Here is a 12,883-nt window from a genome sequence, read left to right as displayed (position 1 = left end):
CTACTATGGTAGCCATAACACTTAATGCCATTTACATGATCTTCCTCTACTATAAGAACCAAGTCTAGAACAATACCTGGTAAGCGGCAATAAGTGTTTTTAAAATTATTAACAACAAAAAAAGTTTTATTATCTATCCTAATTATCACTCTCAGACTCTTATTGAGAAATGAGGTTCCCTTTCAGTTTCTTTACTTCAACTGAGTAGATTCTAGGAGCCAAAAGGGACCTAACCAACAGTTTAAACTTCACACTCCCTCCCCAATCAAATGGCTATCCAGTTTAGACCTGAAAAAACAGATGCACAGCACACATCAGGGTAGGCCATTCCCATTTCCAATTGTTTAGTTAGAAAGCTTTTCTTAAGTAGAACTGTAAACTGCCTCCATTTAATTTCCAGTCACAGTATACCTGGTCTACCAGAGAACAAAACCATAAGAGCACCTGGCACATAAAGTAGGCACTCAAAACATTTTTTTAAAGCAAAGCATTTACAAACCTGTATTGAAAAGTGCTGAGACAAAAACAGAGAGAGGGAGATACAATATTTTGAAAATGTCTCAATCTTTTTCAATAAGACTTTTACAAAAGAATATATGAACTTGGAGGTCAAGATTCCACCTAAACATTAGGAGTATTAAAATATTTTCACGTATTTAAATTCCCAACTTGTTTAGCTCTTTCCTTTTTCTAAACACCAACTCTAAGCTCAAATGACTTCAGCAAACATTTCAGAATTTGGCCCATCATCATACCACTGCGATCTCTGAATAACTGATTTTTGCAGCCAGAAGAAATATACGAAAAAAAGGAATTTTCAGTCAGACAACACGGGAGATGACTGAAAATCAAGAAGTAAATGGTTCTCATAATGCTCTTTTCTTTGTTTTTCTTATTTATCCAGATGCCTTATCCTTGTCCCACATTTTTTAGGTTAACTACCTTATCACTGACACAAGCAATAAAAAAAAAAAAAGAATACCACAAGGGTAAATTCACAAAGCCCATATTCTCACCTTTAAATAATTCATGACACCAATATTTTTCATCCGGTCAGCAAAAGTATTGAAAGTCTCCATGTTGCTTTTGGGATGATAAAATAGAATTTCGCTTCCAAGCTTCCAAATAATCTGTGAAAGCAGAAATTACTGCCAAAATGTAAAACTTTTGCCTTATTCAGTTTCTGTCTAAGATACTGTTTTCCTGATTACAACATTAATAACCTGTGATTCCTTTTCCTAGAGACCACTACTGTCAACATTTTACTCCACTTTGCCATGTAAAATTAATACTACTTCCTTATGTGATAAAATAGTTTCAACCTTCTAGATTTCTATTAAAATACCAGATAATATAATAGTATCATTACTAATTTAGTAGTTTAAAGAAAGGCAGTTAAGATACATATTTAATATAAAATGTTTAATTGGCATGGAAGGAAGAATATTAAAGTCAGAAAATTTGGGTTCTAATAATATTGGCTTCTTCTTTGTTCTCAGCCTCATCTTTATCATCTGCAAAATGAGGGCAACAAACTACCTATTTCCTGAGAGCTCATCAAATTCTACAACTATTGACTACATTTATTCTATATTTAGAATGCCAATTTAAGAATTTTCATTAGCTATGGACAAATCTTAATAAAAAAAATTTTATCCTCAGATCACCAAAACTTTGGGGGCAGAACTTGGAGCTCTTTTTTCATGAGAGCAAATCTCTATTTCTCTAACCTCAATTTCAAGTACAACAGTAATACTAACTTCAAAGTAAATTAAACTGAACCATAAATCAATTATTTCTATGAACATACACATTGGTTATATGTGGATACACATACTATCACTGGTATAATTATATATGATACACATCTTATCATTTGGTATAATGATCCTCATCTTCCCAACTCAGAGATATCAAGATTTCATTTGTAGAATATCACACTGTAGTATCTGGGAACTTAAAGAAAACCTGGGTCTTGGATCACCTACCACCAGGGATGGGTAAATGCAGGGGGGAAAAAAAAGCAGGCAACAAAAACAAAAAAAGAAAACTTCGAGATTATTATAGCTATTCTTACACCCAGTGTACACAATAATTACATGGGACACCTGTTAAAAATAGATATTCTATTATAGGCTCACATCTGTAATCCCAGCATTTTGGGAGGCCGAGGCAGGCGGATCATGAGGTCAGGAGATCGAGACCATCCTGGCTAACACGGTGAAACCCCATCTCTACTAAAATACAAAAAATTAGCCGGGCGTGGTGGCAGGCGCCTGTAGTCCCAGCTACTCAGGAGGCTGAGGCAGGAGAATGGCGTGAACCCGGGAGGTGGAGCTTGCAGTGAGCCAAGATCGTGCCACTGCACTCCAGCCTGGGTGACAGAGTGAGTGAGACTCCATCTAAAAAAAAAAAAAGATATTCTGACTCAGTAGGACAGGGGTGTGGAGTAGAGGAATTTACACTTTCAATGAAAGCCTTCGGTGATCCAAATAGAGCCAAAGAAGTGCTCAAAAACCATTCATCCAATTCCTTCATTTTACAAAACAAAATCTGGACAAGAAGAGGCTGTAACATGTCCAGTGTTTCACAGGTATATGTAACTTAAGTACATAAATTAAGTTTTCAATGAATGGTTAAACTTTTTTTTCAGCTTTCTTTTTTTTTTGCTTTAAAAGATAACTAATGGATGCAATGGTAACTATGTCAGTAAAACCTATGAGACACTCATGTCAAGTTATTTGTGGGTAAACTGTCTTTTACTGAAGAAATTTAGTAGTATATGCCAGGCACTGTTTTAATCCCGCCCTGTGAAATTTACATTCTATGCAGAGAGACAAACAATAACCAAGAAATATAATTAAATTGTCAAGTGTTAGGGGAAAAGAATGGAGCAGGATAAGGAGATCAGGAGTGCCATTCAGAAAGTGCAGGTTGCAGATGGAGTAAGGCAACTGCAATTTTAAATAGTCAAGGTAGGCCTCATTGAAAAGGGGCTTTGAAGGAGGGTGGCTATAGTGATAGCTGAAGAAAGAGCTTTCCAAGAACTGGTTAAGGCAAAGGCAATAAGTCAGGAATATGCCTGGCCCATTCAAAGTAAGAACAAGGAGACCAGTGAGGATGGAAAAGAAAAAACAAGCAGGAGAATACAGGTTGAGTATCCCTTATCTGAAATCGTTGGGACCAGAAATGTTTCAGATTTGAAATTTTTTCAGCTTTTTAAATATTTGTATATACATAATGAGACTGGGGATAGGACCAAAGGCTAAACATGAAATTCACTTATGTTTCATATACACCTATACATACAGCCTGAAGGTAATTTTATACAATATTCTTGAAATTTTGTGTGCAAAACAAAATTTGTATATATGGAACCATCAGAAAGCAAAGGTGTCACTATCTCATGTCAGTACTCAAAAAGCTTCGAATTTTGTAGCATTCTGGTTTTCATATTTTTGAATTCGGAATGCTCCACCTGTTTCAGGAGATGAAGTCAGAGAGGTCAAACAAGGAAAGGGAGTGAGCACATCATATAGGAATTTACAGGCAATTATGACTTTGGCTTCTACTGAATGAAATGGAAAGCCATTACAGTGTTTTCAGCAGAGGAGTGACATGATATGACATGTTTTAAAAAGCTCACTCTGAATCATTAGTCATTAGAGAAATGCAAATCATAGTCAGGATGATGCCACTTCACAACCACAAGGATGACTATTATCAGTAAGACAGGACAATAACAAAATATTGGCAAGGATTGGAGAAATTAGAAGCCTCAGATATTACTGGTGAGAATATAAATGATATGGCCACTTTGGAAAACAGTCTGGCAGTTCCTCAAGAGGCTAAACATAGTGTTACCATATGATCAGCAATTCCACTCCCAGGTGTAGACCCAGGATAAATTAAAACAAATGTCCACACAAAAACCTGCACACAAATGTTCGCAGAAGCATTATTTCCAATAACCAAAAAGCAAAAACAACCTAAGTGTCTAACAGCTGATAAATGGACAAATAAAACATGGTATTTCCATATGACAAATTATTTGGCAATAAAAGTAATGAAGTACTTATACATGCTACAACATGGATAAACCATGAAAACATTATGCCAAGTCAAAGAGACCATTTACAAAAGGCCACATATTGTACGGAACCACTTATATGAAATGTCCAGAATAGAAAATAGATTAGGCTGGGCACAGTGGCTCACGCTTGTAATACCAGCACCTTAGGGATGCCGAGGCAGACAGATCACTTGAGGCCAGGAGTTGAAACCGTGTCTTCACTAAAAATACAAAAAATTAGCTAGGTGTGGTGGTGCATGCCTGTAATCCCAGCCAACCAAGAGGCTGAGGTACAAGAATCACTTGAACCCAGGAGCTGGAGCAAAGATCATGCCACTGTACTCCAGCCTGGGCAACAGAGCAAGAATCTGTCTCAAAAGAAAACAAAAAAAGAAAAAGAAAGTAATAGATTAGTGGCTGTCAGTGTCTGGCAGCTGTGAGGAGGGATAGGGAAAGACTGCAAGTGGGTACAGGGTTTTGGTTTCATGTGAGAAAAAAAGGTTCTAAATTTAGAGTGTGGTAATGGTTGGCTGCACAACTCTGTAAACATATGAAAATACATTGAACTGTACAATTTAAATGGATGATGGTGTATTAACAATGTCTTGACAAAACTAAAAAAAAAAAGGATCTGGTTGGAAAAAGAGAACAACTCTTTCAAGAAGTTTTGCTGAAAGAGAGTAAAACTAGGAAGCATAGTTAATGGGGGAAGTTTGGGTGAAGAGACGATTTTAAGATAGAATAGGCTGGGCATGGTGGCTCACACCTGTAATCCCAGCACTTTGGGAGGCCAAGGCGGGCGGATCATGAGGTCAAGAGATTGAGACCGTCCTGGCCAACATGGTGAAACCCCATCTCTACTAAAATACAAAAAAATTAGCCGGGTGTGGTGGTGCGTGCCTGTAGTCCCAGCTACCCAGGAGGCGGAGATTGCAGCGAGCCGAGATTGTGCTACTTCACTCCTGCCTGGCGACAGAGCAAGACCCTGTCTCAAAAAAAAAAAAAAAAAAAAAGAGTAACAAAATTTTTACATGATGATGGGAAACATCCACAAAGAGGGGGGAAAGGAAGAATTATTGGAATGAATATTTTATTTTCCTTTAAAATAACAGGTAAAAAGAAGTGTGTAAATAAGGTCCCAATACAAACTCTCCACCCAAAAGTAGTTTTAGTAGCTTTTAGCAAAATCACTGAGATTCTGTAAAAGCTACTATAGGTGAAGGTGAAGCTGGAGGCAGAAATTCCTGGGAATCTATCATTTCTTCCAGCAAACTCAAACTTTGTTTACCTCAGGTGCAGCCTGCCTTTTGTAGCTATCTGAATCTTCCAAGGTCTGAAAATAACTGTACATGTATTCTGCAGCTTGCTGCCATTGGTGCTTCAGCAGAGCTTCTTGGATAAAACTTAAACAAGCACTTGTTGTCTGAGCAAAATCCTTCTTCCTTTTCCCTCCAATGGCTATAAAAATGAAAAGAAAAGAGTTTTATCCACAATGGTTCCAGTTCAACTATTCAAAAAACTTACTTCTGATAAGAAGTTTTAACAAGTAAACAGTAGGCATTACTTGACCCAGCCCATTTCTAGTATCAAAGCCAGCTTCACTTGAAACAAACCCTTCTACATTATATTAATTATTTTTAGCAGATAAAAAAATATCTAATTTGATGTTTCGGGGCTACTAGAGTCACCAGAGCCTTTAAATCTGATTCAATCATCCTTTAATCCTTGTGCTAAATAATTTGGGGAGAATCTCTCAAACAGGCCCCCAAAAGCACAGTCCCAGGTATTTAGAATGGGTAAAACGCCAGGGTCATTCTAGGCAAACATGGTCTTTATTACCTACCCATGTTCTGCAAACTCCAAGTGGGCTTTTATTTTTTAAGGACCAAATTCCTAGTAACTCAACGATATTAAATACAAATGAGCTTAAAACAGTTGCAAAAATAAACATTTATATCTCTAAAAGTATTGGCAATCCCAATGTTAAGAACATTTGGGCTTAGATACAGGGCTATTATATGAATGACTAGTTACATTGCTACCTCTTCTTCTCTTCCCACAGAACTACGAGACCCCTCTAGTCCAGCTGGGTAATTGTACCCCAGTAGGTACACAAAGACCAACAGGTACTTTGCAAAGATACTTTTAAAACAATTAACTTGCAGATCTTTGATTTCCTTACATACTCTTTCCACAAGTTAATCTCCTAGACAGCTGTGCCTACATAGTCAAAGCTTCACAATCAAAATCATTACATATTATCTGAAGGTGAAAACACAGGTGTTGAAAAAGTAAGTAACTCTAACATCTCCTTTTGCAAGTCAGGCAATTCCCAATTCTTTGCTTATCAAAACTGCAGAACAACATAATTTTTTACAATAAATCATTATGTAATTTTTCATGAATAATTTAGAAGAAATTCAAGGACCTGATGCATGGCTATAATTAAACTCCATTCACTGCCATCTTCTTACTTATGTGACTAAGGTTTCTCAGAAGTTATGTCAGTTAAAAAAAAAATAGCATAATCAATGCTAAATCTTTTCTCATCCTAGGAATACATAAAAGTCACCCACAAATATATATAAAAAAAATTGGGGAAAAGTTTTAGATAACTTTATTAAAAAAAAAAAGAAAGAAAGAAAAGAGAGTCTTGCTCTGTCACCCAGGCTGGACCGCACTAGCACAATCATAGCTCACTGTAGCCTCGACCTCCTGGTTCAAGTGATCCTTCCTTTTGGCCTCCCAAAGTGCTGGGATTATGAGCATGAGCCACCGCACCTGGCCAGCAACACTTTTAATACATGTTATATTGATCAGCTATGTACAACTATTAATGATAGCAACGTCTCAACCTAGAAAAAGTTTTAATTCTTAAAACTTACAGGATATAAACAAAAAAAAGGATAAATGTTGATACATAACTTTTATTGCAAGAAGTACAACAAAAAGGAACATAAAATTCCATCTATTAAAACTTTTCTTAATTTTTAAATGGATAACGCAAGGTATTAAAACTGTATGCCACTCCTATGCTATCTGGACTCCATCACATATAAAGTAATATATATTCATTTAAAAATACCAACGTGCTAGAAATTATATCTCTTGAAAATATTAAACATACAATAAAATATTTTCAGATGATTCCTTAAAACTGTGCAAGGTAGTACTCAATTTTTCAGAAAAAAGTAGGGGATACAAAAGTGAAAAATTTGAAGACTACTGCGCTAGTGTTCTCAGACTTTTCAATGTACATACAAATCACCTGGGGACCTGCCCTTGCTACTTAATGTGGTCCTGGAACATGCAGCAGAAGTATCACCTGGAATCTCATTACAACTACAGAGTACTATGCCCAGCTCTCTGAATCAGAAGCTGCATTTTATAAGATCCCCACACCAAAGCTGCTCAGCGTCGGTGGCAATACCAGCCAGCCAGCCTAGGAAACTGACAAAACACCTCATCCTTAAAACATCTTTTATTTACCTGAAGGAGAGAACTGTTCTCAGGCTAAGCTCCCTTCCATCGCTCAAGCTTTCACAACTGAGACTACAAATTGACTTTAGATAACTATACCTAAATGCTTGGAAAATACTTTTGTCTTCCAACCTAGCCTAGTTACCTCAGGAAAAGTTCTCCTCTCATTTCATTCTTTAATGAGCAAAAGATAGTCTTACTTGATCCTGATAACTTTAAGAAAAAAAATTGTCAAGGAAAACACATTTTTACATGGAATAGAGATGTACAATAAAGAACTAGTGTCATCAACCTAACTTCTAATATGCTACTCAAAGAATCTGGAAACTTATCAGTCTGTCAACAAATATTTTTCAGGCACCACTGTGTGCTAAGCACTACTGCAGGTACTCATCATATAGCTTCAGTCCAGACTGGCCCTGTCTTCAAAGTTTTTGTTCTAAAGGGCTTGCTGGGCATGCCCTTCAAAATGCCAAAAGCTATCTACCAGCATAAAAAATAAATACAGCAATTGTTAGGCAATTTTGTTTTCCTATTATGGTTAATTACCAGCACAATGTCAATATTACTTCCAAGTATTTTCTCATTGCAGACCAAAAGTATTTTGGGTTTAACAGGCTATCCACGACATATAAAATATTTCTAAGCATGTAAATTTTGGTCTTAAACCTATCTGCTTGCAGACTGACTCAGACTTTCTATAGAACACTGGTAACAGAAACATACCCAAGCATGATATAACTATAGGAAATTTAAATTATTAGTTCCCTACCAGGGATGAAGTAGCACTATCTCTGAAGTATCATTCATTCAAATCTGCCTTAAGCCATGTGCATTAATCTAGCAAAACTAAAATGAGGAGAGGAAAGGCACTATTATTTTTAAACACTCACTATGCATTAGATACTATGCTAGGTACTTTACATATATTGTCTCATTTTAAAAAATATATCTCAGTGGTTAAAAGTGTAGGCTTTGAGATCAGACAAACCTGGATTTGACTTCTGATACCACCACTTACGAATTTAATGTCTTTGAGATTCAGTTTCCTCCTACCTGAACTGCCTAGCACAAAAATTTATTGAGAATTTACTGAGATCACTAAATGAGATGATACTTAGATCGAAAGAAAAAATGGAAGCAAAATTTTAGGAGCCAAGGAATCTGTGTCAAGGGGAGAAAAGTCTGGGCAAAAAAATACATATTTAAGGGCAGTAAGTAAAATGCTGGTTCAAATGTAATCCCAAATGTAAACCACTCAATATGCCAGCATACAGATAATAGCTTCTTTTATTTATACTTATATTAAATAAATTCTTATAGGGAATTCATCCCATAGAAAACACACTTGCATTTATATTAGATAAAATGGGGAAATTTTATCCCATAGAAAAACATGCTTGCATTTACAGTAGATAAAAATGAGGGAAAATGCTCTTTTATCTAGGCCGGGTGCAGTGACTCATGCCTGTAATCCCACCACTTTGGGAGGCTGAGGAGGGCAGGTCACTTGAGATCAAGAGTTCAAAACCAGCCTGGCCAACATGGTGAAATCCTGTCTCTACTAAAAATACAAAAACTAGCCAAGCGTGATGGCGGGTACCTGTAATCTCAGCTACTCGGGAGGTTGAGTAGAATCACTTGAACCCGGCAGGCAGACGTTGCAGTGAGCCAAGATCTAGCCACTGCACTCCAGTGTGGGCAACAGAGCAAGACTCTGTCTCCAAAAAAAAAAAACTATTACGTGATCAATTCTATTTGAAATAATTTCAATGCAATTCAACAGCAACTTCTTGAACACTTCCTAGGCATGTTTTCCTCAATGGCAGAGACCATATCTTCTTCTTCTATGACTCCCCAATATTTAATCAATGCCAGAGATAAAAGTGCTCAGTAAGTATTACTAGAAAAAATGTGTATCTAGCATAATACAGACTACTGTTAATCCAAGGTCAAAGAGTTCTAAAAGAAAAAACATTTTTTTTTGGCTTAAAAACACTCCACATATTCCTCTTGAAAATTAAACCAGCCTGGTTATTCATTTTGTATCCATATTGAATCTTACCATCTCCTTACATTTAAGTTAAAATAGCTCAATGTTACTGTTTTACTTACCCACAGTTTCTATGTATGTTTGAAGCCAAGGAAAATGCATTCCTGCCCCAGTGAGCACAGATGTTTCCACTTCATCATCTGTCACAGGCCCTTTTAATTCTTCACTGAAATCACTCATACCTATTACAAACGGAGATATCAGTTACTTTCTGTACATCTTAATCCACAGTCTTCTGAGTTGTACAGAAAACAGCTTTTATCAAATAAATACAATTTGATTAGCAAAATGCATTATACCTGTCAGCTCTTTTAAAGTAAAAAATGAATTTAACTATGTCAGCAACAGCCAAAATGAATGAGACATTAAAAAGACCGAACTACTAATGTTTCAAGTCCATATAAAGATAAATAAGATACTGCCCCTTTAATTTAAAAAAAATCTCAAGTCTAGACGAAGAAATAGCAAAACATACAATAACAAAACAATACGAGAAGTACAATAAGAATAGTACTAGCAGCTAATATTTATTAGGCCCTTACTATGCACCAGAAGTATAAATTACCTAATTTAATCCCCACAACAATCCTGAGGTGGGTACTATTACTTTCTTCCATGTTAAGGTTGAAAAAACTGAGGGGCTTAGTGAAATGATAGAACCTCCCTAACACCACAAAAAAGGTGAGGACGTTATTCTAGGAAATAGAACACCAAACTACTTAGCATGACTAGAAGTTGGGGTGTGTGTGGAGAGGGGTGCGGAAGGTGAGAAACGAACCTAGAAAAATAATCATAAGCCAAGCTGAGTTTGGACTTACTCCTAAAGATGCTCAGGGCCCCTTCCTCATTCCCCATATGAAATCGAGTATTAGTGCCCCTGATACTGCCTCCCAAATTTCCCCAATTCCCCTCTTCTTTGCAATCCTACAGCACTACCCTAGTTCAAGACCCCTTGAAACAGTGCCTAGATTACTGCGTTAGCTTTCTAAATAATTATCCTTGCTCAGATTTTGCTTCTCTGCATTACACCCAGAGAAAACTTTCTAAAATCAAATTCTGTAGCTACGAGTATGAATTATAAGTAACAACTGAATTTGAATCCGACCCATCATGTATTTTGAGTAGCAGTTCCACAAATCCTCCCTTTCCAAATCCTCAAAAATCCAAATTGGTGTCCCGCAGTTGCCACGGCAACCAAAGCTTCTCCCCTTCTCTCGTTCTCAGACTCCAAGGGTTTCAGGTATTAGAAGGAAATATCAGGAGAACATGGATGAATCCTGACACACCCCTTACCGTCCCATTTAAACGCAGGAACCACGGACGATATCCGCGGCACTTACCCGCTTAAAATTAGAGCTCCTCAGTAAAGCTAAACTCAGTCTCCGACTCCGGACCACGTGAAGGAATTCCCACCGGAAGATGGGTTAGGAGAGCTTTATATGAGCATGCGCAAAACCTGGTTTAGGCATTCAGGCTGCGCGCGGCCCAGCTCGTAACTCTTGCGGTAGCAGGCGTGTTGTTGGCCTCGCCTCGACCCCGGAAGTGACTTCTGGAAGTGACCCAGGAAGTGACAGTGAACGGCCTCTCTCCGATTAGTTTTGCCCGAGTTTTATTTTTGTCTGTCTCAGCTAGAAAGTGGGAGACTTTCATTTAAAATGGAAATTGGGGCGAGGGGTCGGCGGCTGGGCGAAGGGAGCATTCAAAAGCGCAGAATGTCACTTTACCCGAGAAATTCACTACGATGGGCCATTGGTTTCTGGTCGGCTCGCAGGCGCACTGCACGAGTGGAGGCGTGGTTAGTGGCTGTGACGAGACAAATCCATGCATATCCTGTTCATTGCGAGCCTGAAAGTTCTTTTCTATTACAGTTTTAGCTTTGCGTTTAATTGGTTCGACTCCCTTCTCCACAATTTGGGCGAGAATTTCTTTTGCCTTCTGAGCAAAAATTGTTCTGCGGACCCGTCTGGTTCAACTTTCATGAGGGGCATTGAGACAAACAAATGAAATATGGGTCAAAAGTAAGATGGTTAAGGAAACGCAGTGTGCTTCTCCAGTATTTGGAGGGCTGATCCGTGAAAGAAGGATCAGACCTTTTTTCTTAGCAGCAGAGAACAGAACTAGGACTAATAAGTGAAAGCTAAAGGGAGGCTGCTTTCAAGTCACAGCAAGAAAGAATTTTGTCCACAAATGAGGATGCACAAATACCACGAATCACTGAGTTTCCTCTGTGAAGGTGAACAATTTGGGTAGAATCAGAGTATCGGAGAGGAAATTAAAAGGTCTAGTAAGAGTTTGAGGCCAGGTGCGGTGGTTCATGCCTGTAATCCCAGCACTTTGGGAGGCCAAGGCAGGTGGATCGTTTGAGTTCAGGAGTTCGAAACCAGCCTAGGCAACATGATGAAACCCCGTCCCTACAAAAAAAAAATTTAAAAAATAAGCTGGGGTGGTGGTGCATGCCTCTAGTCCCAGCTACTCGAGAGGATGAGGTGGGAGGATCACCTGAGCCCGGGGAGGACGAGGCTGCAGTGAACTGTGATCACGCTACAGCACTCCAGCCTGGGTGACAGAATGAGACCCTGTCTTTAAAAAAAAAAAAAAATTGTGCATGGATTCCTTAAAATGCTACAAATAGTTGATTCTATGTTGTCTTCATAAACAATATGCAGTAGTTAAGGACTTGCAAGAAAAGTTCTTTCTGCTGCTCTTTCTGTCATTAGTTCTTGAGTCCTCACTCAAGCTTGTGCTCTAACTGTACAGGCAGGGCTAACATAAATTATGCGTAGTTCAGGAGAGCACACACAAAATAACATACATAATCATTACTTTCTTGTCTAGAGGCTTAGTCTGGCTACTTTTCTCCCATTGACTTGAGGTATAAATTCACCAAAACCAGCCCAGAAATGATTTTACATGGCCAAAAGTTTATGTTCTCCCGAAAATGAGGAAGAACTTTCTGATTTTCCTTGAAGTTCTCAAACACCTCTAAGGAGCAGTAGGAAACAATGGGAAGCACTTAATGTGCCCTACCTACCCTTTTTCTTTCCCAGGCGACAATTCTGACAGAAAATGTGTTGGAGAGAAGAGATTTTAAAAAATCAACTAGATCACATCCAATAGCATAAACAAGAAGGAAGGAGGGAAGTTGCAGTGGCAAGCACCTGTAGTCCCAGCTACTCCGGAGGCTGAGGCAGGAAGCTCACTGAGCTGAAAAGTTCAAAAGTTCGATGTCATCCTGGACAACATAGCAAGACCACGTCTAAAAAAAAAAAAAAAAAAAA

The 12,883-nt window shown here is 38.0% G+C and overlaps 1 protein-coding gene and 1 long non-coding RNA gene across 5 annotated transcripts in view; one reads left to right on the top strand and one right to left on the bottom strand.

Annotated features, from left to right (window-relative positions):
* The window catches only part of TAF1A (TATA-box binding protein associated factor, RNA polymerase I subunit A), a 32,697-nt gene extending 21,383 nt beyond the window's left edge, over positions 1 to 11,314 (bottom strand). For 3 of the 4 annotated variants that reach the window (XM_017869982.1, XM_017869981.1, XM_017869983.1), the window contains exons 1-4: positions 10,946 to 11,314; positions 9,668 to 9,787; positions 5,361 to 5,530; positions 1,017 to 1,130 (exon numbers count right to left, since the gene is read on the bottom strand). In XM_017869982.1, the coding sequence (XP_017725471.1) occupies positions 1,017 to 1,130; positions 5,361 to 5,530; positions 9,668 to 9,785 (402 nt within the window). In that variant the 5' untranslated portion in view covers positions 9,786 to 9,787; positions 10,946 to 11,314. Of the gene's footprint in view, positions 1 to 1,016; positions 1,149 to 5,360; positions 5,531 to 9,667; positions 9,788 to 10,945 lie in introns of all 4 variants that reach the window. The other variant, XM_017869985.1, reaches the window with a different exon arrangement.
* LOC108528260 (uncharacterized) overlaps positions 11,175 to 12,883 on the top strand; it is a 10,025-nt gene continuing 8,316 nt past the window's right edge. Inside the window, exon 1 of the long non-coding RNA XR_001885082.1 lies at positions 11,175 to 11,623. This is a non-coding gene — a long non-coding RNA (uncharacterized LOC108528260). The remainder of the gene's footprint in view (positions 11,624 to 12,883) is intronic.

This window comes from Rhinopithecus bieti, unplaced genomic scaffold (assembly GCF_001698545.2).
Source record: "Rhinopithecus bieti isolate Rb0 unplaced genomic scaffold, ASM169854v2 scaffold_1673, whole genome shotgun sequence".
Taxonomy (NCBI): domain Eukaryota; kingdom Metazoa; phylum Chordata; class Mammalia; order Primates; family Cercopithecidae; genus Rhinopithecus; species Rhinopithecus bieti.
Note: the sequence above shows the minus strand (reverse complement) of the source record. Positions and strands in the feature narration are given on the sequence as shown.